The sequence below is a fragment of the Salmo salar genome, chromosome 11, assembly GCF_965601325.2.
Source record: "Salmo salar chromosome 11, fSalSal1, whole genome shotgun sequence".
Lineage (NCBI taxonomy): Eukaryota > Metazoa > Chordata > Actinopteri > Salmoniformes > Salmonidae > Salmo > Salmo salar.
In genome coordinates this window covers 55,089,611-55,111,272 of record NC_138301.1, presented here as the reverse complement: position 1 = coordinate 55,111,272, position 21,662 = coordinate 55,089,611, and the positions used below count along the sequence as shown (strand labels likewise).

The window sequence follows — 21,662 nt, the reverse complement described above, 5'->3', positions numbered from 1 at the left end:
AGCATTCCTATTAACACTGTTACAGGCCTTGAGGACTGAAGGTAAGCATTCTTATTAACACTGTTACAGGCCTTGAGGACTGAAGGCAAGCATTCCTATTAACACTGTTACAGGCCTTGAGGACTGAAGGTAAGCATTCCTATTAACACTGTTACAGGCCTTGAGGACTGAAGGTAAGCATTCCTATTAACACTGTTACAGGCCTTGAGGACTGAAGGTAAGCATTCCTATTAACACTATTACAGGCCTTGAGGACTGAAGGTAAGCATTCCTATTAACACTGTTACAGGCCTTGAGGACTGAAGGTAAGCATTCCTATTAACACTATTACAGGCCTTGAGGACTGAAGGTAAGCATTCCTATAAACACTAACTACAAGGGGATGTATCCAAGGACTTAAAGCCACAAAGCAAACCTCACAATAGAGCCAAGCAATCCAGTCATGGTGTAGAAGTTACTCTGATCATAGTAAAGATCATCCAGTCATGGTGTAGAAGTCACTCTGATCATAGTAAAGGTCTGAGTCATGGTGTAGAAGTCACTCTGATCATAGTACAGGTCTGAGTCATGGTGTAGAAGTCACTCTGATCATAGTAAAGGTCTGAGTCATGGTGTAGAAGTCACCCTGATCATAGTAAAGGTCTGAGTCATGGTGTAGAAGTCACTCTGATCATAGTAAAGGTCTGAGTCATGGTGTAGAAGTCACTCTGATCATAGTAAAGGTCTGAGTCATGGTGTAGAAGTCACTCTGATCATAGTAAAGGTCTGAGTCATGGTGTAGAAGTCACTCTGATCATAGTAAAGGTCTGAGTCATGGTGTAGAAGTCACTCTGATCATAGTAAAGGTCTGAGTCATGGTGTAGAAGTCACTCTGATCATAGTAAAGGTCTGAGTCATGGTGTAGAAGTCACTCTGATCATAGTAAAGGTCTGAGTCATGGTGTAGAAGTCACTCTGATCATAGTAAAGGTCTGAGTCATGGTGTAGAAGTCACTCTGATCATAGTAAAGGTCTGAGTTGTCCAGGAGGATCTATCGTGATCTGGGGTACGTCCCCAAAAGGCCCCTTTTCCCTGCAGTAGGGGTTATAGTGGACTACTGTTGACCAGTGGTTATAGTGGACTACTGTTTACCAGGGATTATAGTGGACTACTGTTGACCAGGGGTTATAGTAGACTACTGTTGACCAGGGTTATAGTGGACTACTGTTGACCAGGGCCAGGGCATATAGTGGACTACTGTTGACCAGGGGTTATAATGGACTACTGTTGACCAGGGCCAGGGTTTATAGTGGACTACTGTTGACCAGGGGTTATAGTAGACTACTGTTGACCAGGGGTTATAGTGGACTACTGTTGACCAGGGTTATAGTGGACTACTGTTGACCAGGGCCAGGGATTATAGTGGACTACTGTTGACCAGGGTTATAGTGGACTACTGTTGACCAGGGGTTATAGTAGACTACTGTTGACCAGGGTCAGGGGTTATAGTGGACTACTGTTGACCAGGGCCAGGGGTTATAGTGGACTACTGTTGACCAGGTTTATAGTGGACTACTGTTGACCAGGGGTTATAGTGGACTACTGTTGACCAGGGCCAGGGGTTATAGTGGACTACTGTTGACCAGGGGTTATAGTAGACTACTGTTGACCAGGGGTTATAGTGGACTACTGTTGACCAGGGGTTATAGTGGACTACTGTTGACCAGGGTTATATTGGACTACTGTTCACCAGGGCCAGGGCTTATAGTGGACTACTGTTGACCAGGGGTTATAGTAGACTACTGTTGACCAGGGGTTATAGTGGACTACTGTTGACCAGGGTTATAGTGGACTACTGTTGACCAGGGCCAGGGATTATAGTGGACTACTGTTGACCAGGGTTATAGTGGACTACTGTTGACCAGGGGTTATAGTAGACTACTGTTGACCAGGGTCAGGGGTTATAGTGGACTACTGTTGACCAGGGCCAGGGGTTATAGTGGACTACTGTTGACCAGGTTTATAGTGGACTACTGTTGACCAGGGGTTATAGTGGACTACTGTTGACCAGGGCCAGGGGTTATAGTGGACTACTGTTGACCAGGGGTTATAGTAGACTACTGTTGACCAGGGGTTATAGTGGACTACTGTTGACCAGGGGTTATAGTGGACTACTGTTGACCAGGGTTATATTGGACTACTGTTCACCAGGGCCAGGGGTTATAATGGACTACTGTTGACCAGGGTTATAGTGGACTACTGTTGACCAGGGGTTATAGTGGACTACTGTTGGCCAGGGGTTATAGTGGACTACTGTTGACCAGGAGTTATAGTGGACTACTGTTGACCAGGGGTTATAGTAGACTACTGTTGACCAGGGTTATAGTGGACTACTGTTGACCAGGGCCAGGGGTTATAGTGGACTACTGTTGACCAGGGTTATAGTAGACTACTGTTGACCAGGGTTATAGTAGACTACTGTTGACCAGGGTTATAGTGGACTACTGTTGACCAGGGTTATAGTGGACTACTGTTGACCAGGGTTATAGTGGACTACTGTTAAGGTCCGCCTGGCCTGCTTCAGGTAGACCTACAGACACACTGTAGGACAGGACTGACCATTCAGGCCAAGAGTAGAACAGGACAAATAATTCAGGCCCAGGGTAGAACAGGACAGACCATTCAGTCCCAGGGTAGAACAGGACAAATAATTCAGTCCCAGGGTAGGCAGGACAGACCATTCATCCCAGGGTAGAACAGGACAGACCATTCAGTCCCAGGGTAGAACAGGACAGACCATTCAGGCCCAGGGTAGAACAGGACAGACCATTCAGGCCCAGGGTAGCACAGGACAGACCATTCAGTCCCAGGGTAGAACAGGACAGACCATTCAGGCCCAGGGTAGAACAGGACAGACCATTCAGGCCCAAGGTAGAACAGGACAGACCATTCAGGCCCAGGGTAGAACAGGACAGACCATTCAGGCCCAGGGTAGTACAGGACAGACCATTCAGGCCCATGGTAGAACAGGACAGACCATTCAGGCCCAGGGTAGACCAGGACAGACCATTCAGGCCCAGGGTAGAACAGGACTGACCATTCAGTTCCAGGGTAGCACAGGACAGACCATTCAGTCCCAGGGTAGAACAGGACAGACCATTCAGGCCCAGGGTAGCACAGGACTGACCATTCAGGCCCAGGGTAGAACAGGACAGACCATTCAGGCCCAGGGTAGAACAGGACAGACCATTCAGGCCCAGGGTAGAACAGGACAGACCATTCAGGCCCAGGGTAGGTAACCTCACCCCCTTGGATACACTGTGGCCGCTCACAGCTAAATAAAGCCTGTCCTGAGAGCAGCTGGTGCTGTTGTCCCATACAACTGAACTGATCTTATCACTTTCATGGCCCTAGTGACGGTAATAACATATGTGAGAGACAGACAGAGAGTGAGAGAGAGACAGACAGACAGACAGACAGACAGACAGAGAGTGAGAGACAGACAGAGAGTGAGAGACAGACAGAGAGTGAGAGAGAGACAGACAGACAGAGACAGAGTGAGAGAGATAGACAGACAGAGTGAGAGAGAGAGAGACAGACAGACAGACAGAGTGAGAGAGAGACAGACAGAGAGTGAGAGAGAGACAGACAGACAGAGAGTGAGAGACAGACAGAGAGTGAGAGAGAGACAGACAGACAGACAGACAGACAGACAGACAGACAGACAGACAGACAGACAGACAGACAGACAGACAGACAGACAGACAGACAGACAGACAGACAGACAGACAGACAGACAGACAGAGAGTGAGAGACAGACAGAGAGTGAGAGACAGACAGAGAGTGAGAGACAGACAGACAGACAGAGTGAGAGAGAGACAGACAGAGTGAGAGAGAGACAGACAGACAGAGTGAGAGAGAGAGAGACAGAGAGTGAGAGAGAGACAGACAGAGAGTGAGAGCGCTACAAGGTAAAAACTATCCTCTAAAAGCGGCCTGTCAAACGGTTTCTCTTCTAGAAAAGTGGAGGTTCTGTGTGTATAAATCTATTGGCACGTAGTAGATTGCTATGGTGTACTTCTGTAACCTGATGACAGACGAGCTCCAATCAGAATAGTCCTTATTGAGTGCTGAGGGACAGCACACGTCACTAGCCAGTAACATGAGAGGAACGTGGGTACCTGCTCAATTATCAGTCTGTCCCCGGAACAAGTGTTCATATTAAAACATAATGAGCTAGCCTAGCGCTAGCTAGCTGGGGGGCTTTGATAAAGGTCTGGCAACCTATTCCCTATATAGTGCACTACCTTTGACTAAATAGGCAATAGGGTGCTATTCAGGACGCAGGGGCAGATGGAGGGTGATGCAGGTCGGCAGGCTCACTGAGAGGAGAGGAAGTGGTGAGAGAGCAGAGCAGCACAGCAGGTTGTAGAGAGCAGTCTACCAGGAACACAGACCCACTATTACACCAGATACTAAACAGATACTACAGCGTTTGTCCCTCAGGGGAAAACATAAAACTCAATTGATTTGAATAAAAGTTGTCTACGTAGCAAATGAGACATGTCTTCTGTTACAGTCCTCTGCTGCAGGCTAGAGTTTCAAATGCTTTCTGTAGGTTTAATAGCCTACTACTTTTAGTAAGTGCAAGACAAGGATGCCACATTCCTGATCTAGAGAAACTGGTGTGTATCCTAGGGTTTATACAGGGACTTTACAAGAGCCACTTCTGGGACAGTGCTGCTCGCTAACTAACTCTGCAGCTCCACTACACACGTTGAGTTGCTATGCCATCGGCGCTGTGTCAATGTGATGTTCTACCTGAGGAGAGGAGAGGAGAGGAGGGGAAGAGGAGAGAGGAGCAAAGGAGAAAAGGAGAGAAGGAGAGGAGCAAAGGAGAGGAGCAAAGGAGAGGAGGAGAGGAGGAGAGGAGAAGAGGAGCAGAGGAAGAGGAGAGGGGAAGAGGAAAGCAGGAGAGGAGCAGAGGAGAGGGGAAGAGAGGAGCAGAGGAGAGAGGAAGAGGAGAGGAGGAGAGGAGCAGAGGAGAGGGGGAAAAGAGGAGCAGAGGAGAGAGGAAGAGGAAAGGAGCAGAGGAGGAGAGGAGAGGGAAAGGAGGAGAGGAGGAGAAAGGGAGAAGAGGAGAGAGGAAAGCATCATTATTCTAGTCCCTCTACTGCACCATATTCATCCAGGAGGCCGTAACCGGTGGCGTCTAGTGGAGGACATAACCAGTGGTGACGAGTGGAGGACATAACCAGTGGTGACTAGTGGAGGACATAACCAGTGGTGTCTAGTGGAGGACATAACCAGTGGTGTCTAGTGGAGGACATAACCAGTGGTGACGAGTGGAGGACATAACCAGTGGTGTCTAGTGGAGAACATAACCAGTGGTGTCTAGTGGAGGACATAACCAGTGGTGACGAGTGGAGGACATAACCAGTGGTGTCTAGTGGAGGACATAACCAGTGGTGTCTAGTGGAGGACATAACCAGTGGTGTCTAGTGGAGGACATAACCAGTGGTGATTAGTGGAGGACATAACCAGTGGTGTCTAGCGGAGGACATAACCAGTGGGGTCTAGTGGAGGACATAACCAGTGGTGTCTAGTGGAGGACAGAATGAACGGGCGTCAGCCAACGAGAATTGAACCTCGCCGATTATTGAGCTTGGACGCTTCCATTGGACGTGACACAATGCGAGCACAACACAGCGAAGCATCTTTCATTGATTTCAAAGGAAGTATTTGCTGAACGGTTGATGGCAATGCCGGACGCCCGATGGCTATACCGTAGCAGGGCCGTAACTACACAGACTTCCCTTCCTGCCTCTACAGGGAAAAAACCTCTAATCCAAGAACTTCAGGATACGGACGATACGGCAGCTGGCTTTGTTTCCTTTCCAAGCTGTCCTCTAAATACCATATAGGGGCCTTTCTTAACTATCTTCATGAAATCTTCTTCAACCATATTTACTGTAATAAAATGACTGAAACAGAAGAAAAACTGAAGTAACTGTCCTCCCGCCAGAAGTACTGACAGAAAAAGTCACAACAATGAAAGAATTCTCTAGTTGGTGAATTCACTTGACAGTGGGTGAATTCCAATGGCTGTGATTCAACTTCCGTTGTTTTGAAGGAGGCTGGTTGGTGGTTGGAGCATTCTGCTGGGGCCTGCAAAGGAATGGAAGGAGATGCATCGGTGGCTCTGTACTGCGTGGGGTTACTGGCAGTCAGTCAGTATGTCAGAGTGAGAGAGAGGAGACTTTTCCTTTTCCCCCCCTCTGTGCTGGTTCCAACACGGCCCTTCCCCTCTCAGCCAGTCACTTGTGTCCAGGAAGAGGAACCAGAGCCTGGCCAGCGGGGGCTGGTTAGTGGTGGTGATTAGGGAAGCCTGCAGCGGGGCCCACCCTCAGTTCACTGACCTCTCTGCTCAGGCCTCACACACAGGAAGAGATGTGAGTGACACACGGATGGAAGATACACAGCGTATGTACGTACACACACACACACACACACACACACACACACACACACACACACACACACACACACACACACACACACACACACACACACACACACACACACACGCCCCACCCTTGAATACAACAGCTGGTCAGCTGATGGCTCACGAGACAGAGGAGGGTTATGACAGTGCTGCTTCTGTTACTACAGATCATTGTATACAGGCTGAGCTACTCATTTCACATTCACCCTTTAAATTCCCAACACCAATACAGTACTGTACAGTAGGGGTCTCATTAGAAATTCACCATCTTAGTTATACAGTTCCCAGCATTCATACTGTACTGTAATAACATCACAGAACTGTACTGAGTGAGAGAACTGTGCTGCTTCACACACACAACATCATGTCACCTGTCACGGTGTCCACTTCAGACAGCAGAATTGAAACAGGATAGACCAGGTCACCTGATGTTAAACTAGACTACTGCTGCTGTGTCTGTAGAATAGAGTATAGCTGGCCTATACGTGCTTCTTCTCTGCTCTCTGAGCGAGTGTCTTCCTGTTCAGAGAAAAAAATATACACTTCTCACTTCCTGTTTCATTCAGGAAGATTCTCCTCGCCGCTTCGCGCGACGCTCCCACCAACTGGACTGAAACAATTCAACAACCTTGTCCTTCGTGACGCACAGGAAACACAGGAGGGCAATCCAAATGGCCCCCTACTCCCTAGTGCACTACTTTTAACCAGTCCTATAGGTCCTGGTCAAAAGTAGTGCACTATATAGGAAATAGGGTGCCAATTGGAACGCAACCAGGCAGGCAGGAGGTCTGAGAATGGTGGACGAGTGACAGGCTGAAGGGATGCAGACAGACAGGTGGTCTGAGAGTGGTGGACTAGTGACAGGCTGAAGGGATGCAGACAGACAGGAGAGTGGTGGAAGAGTGACAGGCTGAAAGGATGCAGACAGACAGGAGGTCTGAGAGTGGTGGACTAGTGACAGGCTGAAGGGATGCAGACAGACAGGAGAGTGGTGGACGAGTGACAGGCTGAAGGGATGCAGACAGACAGGAGAGTGGTGGACGAGTGACAGGCTGAAGGGATGCAGACAGACAGGTGGTCTGAGAGTGGTGGACGAGTGACAGGCTGAAGGGATGCAGACAGACAGGTGGTCTGAGAGTGGTGGATGAGTGACAGGCTGAAGGGATGCAGACAGACAGGTGGTCTGAGAGTGGTGGACGAGTGACAGGCTGAAGGGATGCAGACAGACAGGAGAGTGGTGGATGGGTGACAGGCTGAAGGGATGCAGACAGACAGGAGAGTGGTGGATGGGTGACAGGCTGAAGGGATGCAGACAGACAGGAGAGTGGTGGACGAGTGACAGGCTGAAGGGATGCAGACAGACAGGAGAGTGGTGGAAGAATGACAGGCTGAAGGGATGCAGACAGACAGGAGAGTGGTGGATGAGTGACAGGCTGAAGGGATGCAGACAGGAGGTCTGAGAGTGGTGGAAGAGTGACAGGCTGAAGAGGTTGTTATGTTGGGAACTGTGGAGGTGAAAAACACAGGTCTTGTCTAAAATGGCACCCTATTCCCTATATAGTGCACTACTTTTGACCAGGGCCCTACGGCACCCTATTCCCTAAATTGTGCACTACTTTTGACCAGGGCCCTCAGGGCTGTCAATTCAGACACAGACTAACCTAGTCCTAGCAGTAGATTCTAGCCATCTAGTTCTGTCACTCAGTAGCCCGAATCAATTAAGACACTTGTAACTTCTGAACTTTCTCTCTTGAACTGGCTTAGGGGGGAGTAGGGGAACAGGCTAACTTTGGCAAATATGTTGCCATGACAGACTAAACAGCAAACTGGCTGAAGTGTCTTAGCTAAACTATATGACTAAATGTATGTGGACAGCTGTTCGTCCAACATCTCATTCTAAAATCATGGGCATTAAAATGGAGTTGGTCCCCCCTTTGATGCTATAACAGCCTCCACTCTTCTGGGAAGGCTTCCCACTAGATGTTGGAACATTGCTGCGGGGACTTGCTTCCATTCAGCGATAAGAGCATTAGTGAGATCGGGGCACTGATATTGGGCGATTAGGCCTGGCTCGCAGTCGGCGTTCCAATTCATCTGAAAGGTGTTCGTTGGGGTTGAGTTCAGGCCCCTATGCAGGCCAGTCAAGTTCTTCCACACAGATTTCGACAAACCTCGCTGTATACCTCGCTTTATGCACGGGGGTATTGTCATGCTGAAACAGGAAAGGGCCTTCCCTAAATTGTTGCCACAAAGTTGGAAGCACAGAATCGTCTACAATGTCATTGTATGCTGTAGTGTTATGATTTCCCTTCACTGGAACTAACGAGCCTCGATTTTATACACGTCAGCAATGGATGTGGCTGAAATAGACGAATCCACGAATTTGAAGGGGTGTCCACATACGTGTTTGTATATATAGTGTATTCCAGGGGTAGTGCAACTTTCTATATTACTCTGTGACAGAAAGTAGGGATTGATGAGAAAAGCTGAATAATATATCTATATGACTCTACAAAATGTATAGAATTTAAAACAAAACAAAACTCTACAGAATTTAAAACATTTAATCGAGCAATCTTAAACAGATCGCCTCGCTAAATTCTAATTTGGGACCTAACAACAGTTAAAAAGCTGTTGTTTCTATTCAACAGAGTCCCAAAGCTCCATGTTGATGTTGTTTCTATTCAACAGAGTCCCAAAGCTCCATGTTGATGTTGTTTCTATTCAACAGAGTCCCAAAGCTCCATGTTGATGTTGTTTCTATTCAACAGAGTCCCAAAGCTCCATGTTGATGTTGTTTCTATTCAACAGAGTCCCAAAGCTCCATGTTGATGTTGTTTCTATTCAACAGAGTCCCAAAGCTCCATGTTGATGTTGTTTCTATTCAACAGAGTCCCAAAGCTCCATGTTGATGTTGTTTCTATTCAACAGAGTCCCAAAGCTCCATGTTGATGTTGTTTCTATTCAACAGAGTCCCAAAGCTCCATGTTGATGTTGTTTCTATTCAACAGAGTCCCAAAGCTCCATGTTGATGTTGTTTCTATTCAACAGAGTCCCAAAGCTCCATGTTGATGTTGTTTCTATTCAACAGAGTCCCAAAGCTCCATGTTGATGTTGTTTCTATTCAACAGAGTCCCAAAGCTCCATGTTGATGTTGTTTCTATTCAACAGAGTCCCAAAGCTCCATGTTGATGTTGTTTCTATTCAACAGAGTCCCAAAGCTCCATGTTGATGTTGTTTCTATTCTATTCAAGAGTCCCAGGGTGAGCCTTAGAGCAGACCCAGGCTGCGTCCCAAATGGCCTACACAGTGCACTACTTTTGACCAGAGCCATACAGTACTCCAGTCAGAAGTAGTGCACTATAAAAGGGAATAGCGCGTCATTTGGGACGTAGGCCCAGTGTGAAGTAATGAACACCTTCCTGGCATTCTATTCTACACACAGGAATGACCTCAGAGCTGGTAGCATTCACTTCATTAACAAGGAGAGTGAGACCAAACAACTGCTGCTTTCTTTCTGTTGGCCTAGTTCACAAACAATACAGACTAACGTTTTGATGAATGACGACGACCAATGAGGATCAGTTGTTTGGTAGTAATGGTGACTTAGTTTTCAAAACAGAGTAGGAAGTGATGTCGAACGTTCATAAAAGTGTTGTTCCACACTTACAGGGGTTTGTGTGTGTGTGGCACATGGGGATGTGTGAAACCTACTACTCAGTCTGAAGTGTCTCCCCTTGTGCCAGCTCGCTTTTTGCGTGGCGCCGAACGATAAGACGCTTCCTGAGTTCTCACCAGGTATGGGCCGAATCGGGAGAAAGTGGTACTCGCTTAGCAAGCAGCATGTGTCCTTTACGTGTGTGTGTGTGTGTGTGTGTGATGTACACTCAGATTATTTACAAGGGGGAAAGTATAAAATGTGTGCTCTCTCTGAACCTGTGTGTCATAAACATAACCTGGGTGCTTTTCCAATTGATCATCGTTGAGATGTAAGTACATACGATGAACACTCCACCCACCCAAAGGTAACTGAACGTCAAGGAGCAGTGAAGGGGTTTCCCATTTCACACTCAAACTGAAAGTCTAACTGTCATGTCAAATGAGGATTTCTAATAACACAAGACCCCCCCCCCCAACATAACCATAGTGGTGTGTCTCTCTCTGTGGAGAAATACACCTGGTAAACCCACCTAGTCAAACTACTCCTGGGGTAAAAATACATATGTCACCTCCAGTTAGGGTCCATTTACACCCCCAGAATACAGACACGTCTAAAACACATGGACATTTAGGACAGACAATAACTACAGGTAACTGCCAAAATACAGGAAACACCAACATTAAGTGTCTTAACGGGGCATTGGGTCTCCACCAGTCAGAACGGCTTCAATGCACCTTGTCATAGATTCTACAAGTGTCTGGAACTCTATTGGAGGGATGTGACACCAGTCTTCCACCAGAAACTCCATCATTTGGTGTTTTGTTGATGGTGGTGGAAAACGCTGTCTCAGGCTCCACTCCAGAATCTCCCAGAAGTGCTCAGTTGGGTTCAGATCTGGTGACTGAAACGGCCATAGCTTATGGTTTACATCGTTTTCATACTCATCGAACCATTCAGTGACGACTCCTGCCCTGTGGATGGGGGCATCGTTATCCTATAGGGGCATAGCCATGGTAGCCAAAATAATGGCCTGCCCAGCATTATCATACATGACCCTAAGCATAATGGATAGTTAATTGCTTAATTAACACCGGAAACACACCTGTGTTTCAATATACTTTGTATCCCTCATTTACTCGTGTTTCCATTATTTTGGCAGTTACCTGTATAACGTTATGTTCTTTGTCTGATAAAACTAAAGCCCTGGTCAGAAATACTGTCAGTGTCATGCATGAGCCCCCTTACAGCTGCCAACCAAACTGTCTGACAGCAAACAGGTCACAATTATGAGCCCATGAAAATAGATGGCAGCTTAGCTTACAAATACAAAGTTAGCAGGGTGATACAACCAGGCCTACAGTATAAAACATGAGAGATCTTCAATGTAACAAAACCCTTTACTATATCTGAATTGGCACACGATGTGACGCTTCTAGGCCCGTTTCCTGTCGCGAATTCGTTCCACTAAGTGTCAACAGCATACAGTAGAGAATCATATGTAATGTAGCATATTCAGCAGCATGCTGAACATCCTCAAACCCACTCAATTTTAGAAAGAGAAACGGACCTATTGTTGATATGAAGGTAGTGTTGAACGCATCTTCGCTGAATCGGAAGAGGAGACATGTCTTGCCGACACCGCTGTCCCCGATGAGTAGCAATTTAAAAAGGTAATCATAGGTTTTCGCCATCTCTCCACCCTCGCTTCTTTCTTCCCGAAATTTGATTGAATGTCTGGAGCGTAGCAAACAGTTTTGTAGGTATCCGCTGCTGACTACACCTCTCCGTTACACTAACTAACCATACAGTAACAGTACAGGGACAACGATAAGGCGTTAGTTTAATGACGCTACACAGAATAGGCGGAACAGACGCTAGGAACCTAGTCACTGGTTACCACAGCCACAAAGTCAGAATTATTGCTAAACCCTGGACTATTTCTCAAAATGTCTCTTAAAAATCTGATTTTAAACCTAACCCACACTAAAAACCTTATGCTTAAGACCAAACCGCTACTTTTTGTTTTCATATTTTACATAGCCTATTTTGTCTTTGGCAACAAGTGACAACCGGAAGCGTCCTCTCATCTGGGTTGCCAGATTGGTAGTAATACTGCACACTGAGGATGCAGGCTGAACCAGCTGACAAATGTTTAACGATATTATGTAGGTCAAAGTGACCCTTCCATAAACACAAATGGCTGATTTAGATAATAAGTAATCTAATCCCGGTGAAAATTAATCCAACTTGCTCTGCAATAACAATACACTGTACCTGTTAACAGGAAGAATGAGACGTCAGGCTTTAAGTCATGTAATCAAGTTTTCACGTAAGGATCTCGAAACAGAAAAGAGCGAAATGACATGATACACTGGTACAATTACAATCCATTCATGCACAGGAACCCGATTGGTAACAATAAATAGAATACATTGAAGCTGTTAGCATTACATTTACCGTTAAAAAAAAAAAAAATAGCAAAGATCAGAACCACTGCCGGACAACACGTAGTATAGAGGCAAGTATAACTTTGGGGAAGTTTGCCCCATAAAATGATCATGTGAGTAAAATTGTGCTTAAATACACCTTAAGAGTGAATACCCATTCATATAGGGCGCGTTCCAGGTCGTGATTTATTGCAGTCACACTGCACAAATTATCGAATTTCTAGAAAACCTGGAGAATTGTCCCTTCTCAGGAACCTACATAAATATAATATAGTAATCTAAGATATGCTGCTGCATCGTAACTGCAGTACTGACAACCTGGAACGCCCCCAGAGTCTTTAGGAGTAAGTTCAAAGCAGCGGTTGAAATATTATGAAGTCTTCAGAAATCAACAGTCGTCGTTTTCAGTCCATGTCTCGCACTCTACGGCAGATCTCCTCTGTAAACTCTGAGCACTTCGACTGCCCACCAAGGTCCCCGGTCAGCACCTGGGAGAGGATAGAAAAACAGCCCAATCAATTCATTGAAAAGCCAAAGCAGATTTTGCATACAATGACCAACTGAACAAAAATCTGTCATGTTAAAATCTACAGAAAAATCCATAAAGAGCATTGGCACCCAGAAGGAGGTGTGGTGTCCAGGGGAGCCAACATATTATAAACCAACTAGCCCAACATCCACCATATCATCTGGCATCGGATAGAAGAGAGCAGACTCTCTGAGCGGTCCTCCAAGAACAAGGAAGTACTACTACTTCTCCCCGGGCACCTCCACTTCGTAATGTATTCCGGCACCGATACGCAAGAGGCACAATAGCCACTATTGGGGGTAATAAAAACCCAACTAGCCCCCTTCTAGTCTCTGATGGTTATTGGGGGGGGGTAATAAAAACCCAACTAGCCCCCTTCTAGTCTCTGATGGTTATTGGGGGGGTAATAAAAACCCAACTAGCCCCCTTCTAGTCTCTGATGGTTATTGGGGGGGTAATAAAAACCCAACTAGCCCCCTTCTAGTCTCTGATGGTTATTGGTGGGGGTAATAAAAACCCAACTAGCCCCCTTCTAGTCTCTGATGGTTATTGGGGGGGGTAATAAAAACCCAACTAGCCCCCTTCTAGTCTCTGATGGTTATTGGGGGGGTAATAAAAACCCAACTAGCCCCCTTCTAGTCTCTGATGGTTATTGGGGGGGTAATAAAAACCCAACTAGCCCCCTTCTAGTCTCTGATGGTTATTGGGGGGGTAATAAAAACCCAACTAGCCCCCTTCTAGTCTCTGATGGTTATTGGGGGGGTAATAAAAACCCAACTAGCCACCTTCTTGTCTCTGATGGTTTTTGGGGGGGTAATAAAAACCCAACTAGCCCCCTTCTAGTCTCTGATGGTTATTGGGGGGGGGGGGGGTAATAAAAACCCAACTAGCCCCCTTCTAGTCTGATGGTTATTGGGGGGGTAATAAAAACCCAACTAGCCACCTTCTTGTCTCTGATGGTGTCGAAGCAGGCCGTCTCGATCTTCTTGCCGTAGTCGTGCATGCCCATGTGACGCAGCATCATCACAGCACTGAGCAGCAGAGCTGTAGGGTTGGCCATGTCCAGACCGGCTATGTCGGGGGCCGTCCCATGGACCTGGATACCACAGGGGTAGAGGGACAACGTTAAAACGTCTACTACTCTCAACACTGGAACAAGCTTCCGTACAGCCATTAGAAACGGACAACTTATTGAAATGTATGACGTCTTGTATTATTGTTTTGCTGAAAGAGTGGGAAGTCTAACAAAACAAACATGTTTAGTTATTGCACAATAGACTGTTTACAGGACAAGAAGCCTTGCGTTTCATCAAACAGTTGAGAGTAGCTAAACATATTCAGATTATAAAACAGCAAGACAAACCGATTCAAAAATGGCGACTCCATTCGCACCAATGTTTCCACTAGGAGTGACTCCCAGACCTCCGATAAGTCCAGCACACAGATCACTGCAATACATGACACACACCTATCTGTAGTAGTAGCCACAGCCTTTAGTTAGCAGAATCATCTAGTCACATTAGCGCAACACAAATGAAAGCCAGTATTAGGCCCAATAAGACCAAACTCTGCTAAGCTATTAATGTTTGAATTAATAGCTTAAACAAATTGCATTCAATAGCGATGAATTAATATAGATACATGCAAATAAATAGTAACTGACCTGAGAATGTCACCATACAGGTTGGGCATCACCAGGACGTCAAACTGGGTGGGATCTTGCACCATCTGAAACATTCACCATGACAACCTGATTAATCCCCGTTTCCATCTACCGCTCCAACAAGAGACCCTGATTAAGCCCCGTTTCCATCTCCAACAAGAGAACCTGACTAATCCCCGTTTCCATCTCGAACATGAGAACCTGACTAATCCCCGTTTCCATCTCGAACATGAGAACCTGACTAATCCCCATTTCCATCTCGAACATGAGAACCTGACTAATCCCCATTTCCATCTCGAACATGAGAACCTGACTAATCCCCGTTTCCATCTCTAACATGAGAACCTGACTAATCCCCATTTCCATCTCGAACATGAGAACCTGAATAATCCGTTTCCATCTCGAACATGAGAACCTGACTAATCCCCGTTTCCATCTCGAACCTGACTAATCCCCGTTTCCATCTCGAACCTGACTAATCCCAGTTTCCATCTCGAACCTGACTAATCCCCGTTTCCATCTCGAACATGAGAACCTGACTAAGCCCCATTTCTACCTTCTGCTTCCAGGTAATCTGCTAGGTCTGCACCAACGGAAGGATGCGATATCCAACTTCCACTCCCGTCGGCATGGTCAAATCTCTGCATCCGCAAGGTCACCTTTCAAAGGGAGGTGCGCGGAAACACGCAGACGGGAGCGGTCTTTCGACTGAAGCGGTAGTTGGAAATAAGGCTTTAGACAGAGAATGTGATATGCATCAAAACAGCGTCACGTAGGAAGAACAGCGTAAAGGAGTGTACATACGTTGAGACACACTGTGTCCAGGTACATCTCAGTAAACTTGATGTCCTTGAAGTGTTCAGCCACCTCTCTGCATTTCCTCAGGAACAGCCCATCTGACATCCTCCTGGTCACATCAAAACACCAGGCACGTTAGTTTAATGCCTGAATATTGGTGTCATTGATGTGCTCATTCTGATATTTTCTTTCTTTCTTAAATACATGTTTATTTGTGCGTATCGTTTTGTATTGCTTGGCATTATTGCACTTGTAGAACATAAGCATTTCACTCCACCTGCGATAACATCTGTTAAATATGTGTATGTGACCAATAACATTTAATATCTTATTCTGTTTGACTTGTAATTGACCCATGGTGATGATACATTTAGTCGATATTTGCTTCTCATTTTGAAATGATCCCCAACTGCACAATAAAAATGGACAATTTCTAAGAACCCACAGCCTATTTGATTGTGGAGCTCTAGACTTACATGATGTTGGCTTTGTGAACGGCTGTGACACTGTTTCTTTGGTTGTTTCTTGCATACTCAAAGGCATACTCAGCGATACGGCGACTGGCGTCTTCAGTGATGAGTTTGATGCTCTGAACTACGCCATCAACAATCTACAAGAGAAGAGGACAAGCACCTTAGCCTAAATCAAACAATAGATGACTTAATCATACAGAATCAAATATTTTGAATCAGTGATCTACTTTAGGTCATAAAATGTTTTGAGGGACAGTAACAACTGGGAAAGAGAACTGAGCGACTTTAAAAAACAATTGAATTGGAACAATGAAACTGGAAGAGAAGACGCATGAAAAGGTATTCATAACATCACCGTGAGTGGAGGAACAAAAAGTACTCTCAGCCTGAGGTGACAACTACATACAATAGGATTTCACCGTAAAGGAAGTGACATCAACAAATTCCAGATGTGCCATCTTAAATTTGACCAGTTTCACAACAGGAAAGTAATCCTGCAGCAACAATAAATTATGTGGATTATTATTAATAAAATGGAAATGTTTAAGTTTAGATATATTTTTCATTTGGGCAAATCAAGTCTGAAATTGGAAATGACAAACTTTAGAAGCATTTTTAAACATGGAATACACTACAAGTTAGCAGTACCTGCTTAAAATTCTATGCGACAGAGTGATCAAATTAAGATAGCAGATATGTAGGAATAACATACAATACATTTAGTTGAAAAAAAACTAAGTGAACAAAAGGAGAACTGGAGAGAGAAGTCTATGAACATACACTACCGTTCAAAAGTTGAGTCACTTAGAAATGTCCTTGTTTTTTCCATGAAAACATACATGAAATGAGTTGAAAAATGAATAGAAAATATAGTCAAGATGTTGACAAATAATAATTGTGTCTTTCAAACTATGGTTTTGTCAAAGAATCCTCCTTTTGCAGCAATTACAGCCTTTGCAGACCTTCGGCATTCTAGTTGTCAATTTGTTGAGGTAATCTGAAGAGATCTCAGCCCATGCATCCTGAAGCACCTCCCACAAATTGGATTGGCTTGATGGGCACTTCTTACGATCAAGCTGCTCCCACAACAGCTCAATAGGGTTGAGATCCGGTGACTGTGCTGGCCACTCCATTATAGACAGAATACCAGCTGACTGCTTCTTCCCTAAATAGTTCTTACATAGTTTGGAGCTGTGCTTTGGGTCATTGTCCTGTTGTAGGAGTAAACTGGCTCCAATTAAGTGCCGCCCACAGGGTATGGCATGTCGTTGCAAAAATGGGGTGATATCCTACCTTCAAGATCCCTTTTACTCTGTACAAATCTCCCACTTTACCACTACCAAAGCACCCCCAGACCATCACATTGCCTCCACCATGCTTGACAGATGGCGTCAAGCACTCCTCCAGAATCTTTTCATTTTTTCTGCGTCTCACGAATGTTCTTCTTTGTGATCCGAACACCTCAAACTTAGATTTGTCTGTTCATAACACTTTGTTTCAATCGTCCTCTGTCCAGTGTGTTCTTTTGCCGATCTTAATCTTTTATTTTTATTGGCCAGTCAGATTTGGCCTTTTCTTTGCAACTCTGCCTAGAAGGCCAGCATCCCAGAATCGCCTCTTCACTTTTGACGTTGAGACTGGTGTTTTGCGGGTACCATTTAATGAAGCTGCCAGTTGAGGACTTGTGATGCGTCAGTTTCTCAAACTAGACACTAACGTACTCTTGCTCAGTTGTGCACCGGGGCCTCCCACTCCTCTTTTATTCTGGTTAGAGACAGTTTGCGCTGTTCTGTGAAGGGAGTAGTACACAGCGTTGTACAAGATCTTCAGTTTCTTGGCAATTTCTCACATGGAATAGCCTTCATTTCTCAGAACAAGAATAGACTGACTAGTTTCAGAAGAAAGTTGTGTTTCTGGCCATTTTGAGCCTGTAATCGAACCCACAAATGCTGATGCTCCAGATACTCAACTAGTCTAAAGGCCAGTTTTATTGCTTCTTTAACCAGGACAACAGTTTTCAGCTGTTCTAACAATTGCAAAAGGGTTTTCTAATGATCAATTAGCTAATCCAAGTTTATCATTTTAAAAGGCAAACACAACGTGCCATTGGAGCACAGGAGTGATGGTTGCTGATAATGGGCCTCTACACCTATGCAGATATTCCATTAAAAAATAATTGATATATATATATACATATATTTTTTTTTAAATCAGCCGTTTCCAGCTACAATAGTCATTTACAACATTAACAATGTCTGCACTGCATTTCTGATCAATTTGATGTTATTTTAATGGACAAAAAAAAGTGCTTTTTATTCAAAAAACAAGGACATTTCTAAGTGAGCCCAAACTTTTGAACGGGAGTGTACATTGGGGCACGTTAGGGTTAGAGACTGAGGTGGTGGTCTGGTTAGTGAAGCTGCTGTTCCTCTGGCTTACCTAAGGAACATCTGGAGAATAACCAATCACCTGTGTGTGATGTGCCCTGTCCAACCCAGATAAAACAGTTTCAATAACCAAGGACACGGATTCCACACAACACCACAGTGAAAATACAGACTGCTCAGCTCTCAGCCTTGAACAGCTGCTTATCAAGAGCTGAAAACAACGGACCGGAGTAGTCACATCACAGTTAACGTGACTTTTCAGTCACTGTCAAACCAACAAACCATTCACAACCATTTTAGTGCTGACATTTGCTCTGAAATCTACACCAGATGCCCTAATAGAGGACCCAGTCAAGTGTTGAAACACTGGGTCATGTTCAGCAGGGCACAACGTAGCCATTAAAAAATAATAACCTGAACATTCTTCTTGGACATGTTCAGGTAGGACTTCTTGTTTTGTTTCACCTCCATTTCAAAACATTCTCTAGCGTTTCGTACCATTTGATACCGAATGAACACATCCCTGCATGTTGTTGTAGTAAGACTATTCCATTGAGGGGTTGATTACAAAGCAGGATCAAGGAGTTCGCTAGCTAACGCAACAATTTGTATTTTTTATTTAGAAAGATCAGTTTGAAATGGACATCGACTAAATGATTCAACAACCTAAAACACAGAAGTTCAGCTTTCTTTAACCCCCCCCAAAAAATCCATTGTTATTTCTGATTGTTTCTCAAAGTTAACTGGCTAACTCACTGATCCTGCTTTGTAGTGTACCCCTCTGGTCAGTAGGAGGGATCAGCCAATTAAATTATTATCCTGAACAAACATTCCAGCAAACATACGAGGTAGCTATTGCTGTGTTCTATCCCTCTGTAGTCAGTGTTAGCTGCAGCCATTTTAACATACGAGGTAGCTACTGCTGTGTGTTCTATCCCTCTGTAGTCAGTGTTAGCTGCAGCCATTTTACAGAATGACAGATTCACTTTGAAATCCACACATTTGAAAAATCAGTTTCACTCAAAACTTTGTCCCATTTCTCTCCTACTGAACGTCACCTTGGTAACCATAGCTACTTACTATGTGCTCGATTCCGCTGTACTCTCCCTCGGTGTTCTCTCTGATGGTGACCAGGTCCACGTCGGTGTAGGGGGTCTTGTAGCCCTCGATGGACACACAGGGACGCACGTTGGCGTACAGGTCAAAGGTCTTCCTGAGTAACAGGTTCATGGAGGGGTGGCCGGCTGCGATGGGTGTCTTCAGGGGGCCTACACACAGAGGGGGAGGTTAAAAGTCCAATGCAGACCTTTTTATCTCAATAACAAATCATTTCATTGTGATCCTTTTCAACTTAAAAAAAAAAAATTGCTTCTTAGCAAAGAACAATTTCTCAGGACTGTCTGTGAGTGGTCTGAGTGTTGAGGGGAAAACGGAAAACTAGCTGTTATTGGCAGAGAGGTGACGTCACCAGGTAGACTAAACTCCACCCCAACACGTCACCAGGTAGACTAAACTCCACCCCAACATTGCAGGCAGTCATTTAATACAGCTCTTACACTAAAAGGGCATTATCCTCATGTTCAAAACATCACAGTATTGTTCCAACCTCCGTGTGGAAATATATATGTATAAAGAAATACAGAAAAGTCTAATTTGACAGCACTGGGCCTTTAACACCAGTTTACTGTTCATTAGGAACCAAATGGAAGTAAACAGACAAACAGGGAAAGACTACCTGTACATACAACAAAATACTTTTTACAATTTTCCATTGCAAAACGTTTTCCGTTTGAGTCTACTGAATACGGGGATGTACTTTCACACCAGCCAGCCGACCCCTAGACGGGCTTTCTGCATCGTTTACCTACCAATCACGTTACCACTACATCTGTCATCAAGGCCGTGTCCCATTCAATCCCTACTATCCCCATAGGCTACCATCCCCCATGAACCCTACATACAACTATCCCCCCCATGAGCCCACAGGCTACCATCTCCCCCCATGAGCCCACTATCCCCCCCATGAGCCCACAGGCTACTCTCCCCTATGAACCCTACATACTCTCCCCTATGATGCCGCCTGCATGACGTTCTTTATTCCAGCTGACTTCAGTACATTATGTCCATCATGACCATGACCAATCATAGTACCATAGATTTCCATAGGATCTCTGTGGCTGCTACCTACCTTTTAACCCGATCAGGGTCCTGTCCATAGACTCCTTACAGTCTGGAGGGATCATCCATCTACCTCCTGGGCCCTGGATAGCTGTCACATTCCTCTCCTCCCACTGGATGGGAACCTAACGGGTGGTAGAGAGAGGACACAGAATGGTACAGAAAGGACTTGTGTTCAATGTTCTGTCAAACTTTCCATGCAAATGGCATGTTCTGCTGTTAACACTACAATGTGCTGTGAGTGAGTGAGTGAGAGTTTGACAGCTTTTCCAGCTTACCTTAGCAGCCTCAAAAATCTTCATGACAGCCACGGATATTTCTGGACCAATTCCATCCCCAGGAATTAATGTAACCGTTTGCAGCTGTAAAGAGAAAACAAACCCCTTTTAAATCTGTTTTAGAGGGATTACATATGAGCACTAAACACTGGCTCATGAATTACATCATTTCAGCCAATGAGGGAGAAGTTAATAAAAGACAGGTGTAGACTTGTCCATTTGTCAGTCCATGACTTACCCCCCTTCTGAAACATACCGTCGGTCTCTTTGCCCCCACGACGTGAGAGAGCTGAAGGAGGAAAATAAACGGAAGGTTAAATTACTACCGCGCAGATACAATGTATCACAACAACATCCACACACTGTATATCTAGTCTAGTGTGACTGAATCAGAAAATAATGACAAAACACGAAATGTCACTTGTCAAGCATTAGGCAGATAAAAGGCGGTTGGTTGATAGCATAGCTCGCTACGGTAGTAGCAGGACAAGGACACACAGTAAAGGCCTCAAAGAAAACCCATGGAAACAACAGTATACAACCAACAAAGTCATTCGAACAGGAACTTACACTACACAAACATAAATCCAATACATGGCCAAGTTACATTGGATTATGTTTCCGCTGACAAACGGCATTTCCTTACCATTGACCTCCACACGTTGCTAGCCATACTCCTGTGTTAATGTGGTGCTACACCGCTCTGCCGCTAACGAGACTTCCGGGGTGGGAAATCGTGACGTCATCACGCAGGAAACTTGGAC

The 21,662-nt window shown here is 45.1% G+C and overlaps 2 protein-coding genes and 1 long non-coding RNA gene across 4 annotated transcripts in view; 1 reads left to right on the top strand and 2 right to left on the bottom strand.

Moving 5' to 3' along the window:
* LOC106609700 (ras-related protein Rab-8B) overlaps positions 1-12,195 on the bottom strand; it is a 26,359-nt gene extending 14,164 nt beyond the window's left edge. Inside the window, exon 1 of the mRNA XM_014208671.3 lies at positions 11,713-12,195. Coding sequence (XP_014064146.1) covers positions 11,713-11,836 — 124 coding nt within the window. The 5' untranslated portion in view covers positions 11,837-12,195. The remainder of the gene's footprint in view (positions 1-11,712) is intronic.
* LOC145859161 (uncharacterized) lies at positions 11,690-16,022 on the top strand. The gene is made up of 2 exons (XR_014379399.1): positions 11,690-11,815; positions 15,354-16,022. It is a non-coding gene; the product is annotated as an uncharacterized LOC145859161 (long non-coding RNA).
* Positions 12,446-21,662, bottom strand: LOC106609699 (isocitrate dehydrogenase (NAD(+)) 3 catalytic subunit alpha). 2 transcript variants are annotated; one of them, XM_014208669.3, is made up of 11 exons: positions 21,545-21,662; positions 21,137-21,187; positions 20,899-20,982; positions 20,631-20,745; positions 19,523-19,710; positions 16,059-16,192; positions 15,589-15,691; positions 14,785-14,849; positions 14,485-14,569; positions 14,065-14,217; positions 12,446-13,080 (listed from the first exon to the last, which is right to left on the bottom strand). In XM_014208669.3, exons 1-11 carry the CDS (start codon positions 21,569-21,571, stop codon positions 12,997-12,999), a joined length of 1,089 nt encoding a protein of 362 aa, XP_014064144.1. In that variant the 5' UTR covers positions 21,572-21,662; the 3' UTR covers positions 12,446-12,996. The 2 variants fall into 2 exon arrangements, with proteins under 2 accessions (XP_014064144.1, XP_014064145.1); XM_014208670.3 differs by having other exon boundaries at positions 21,155-21,187; positions 21,545-21,615.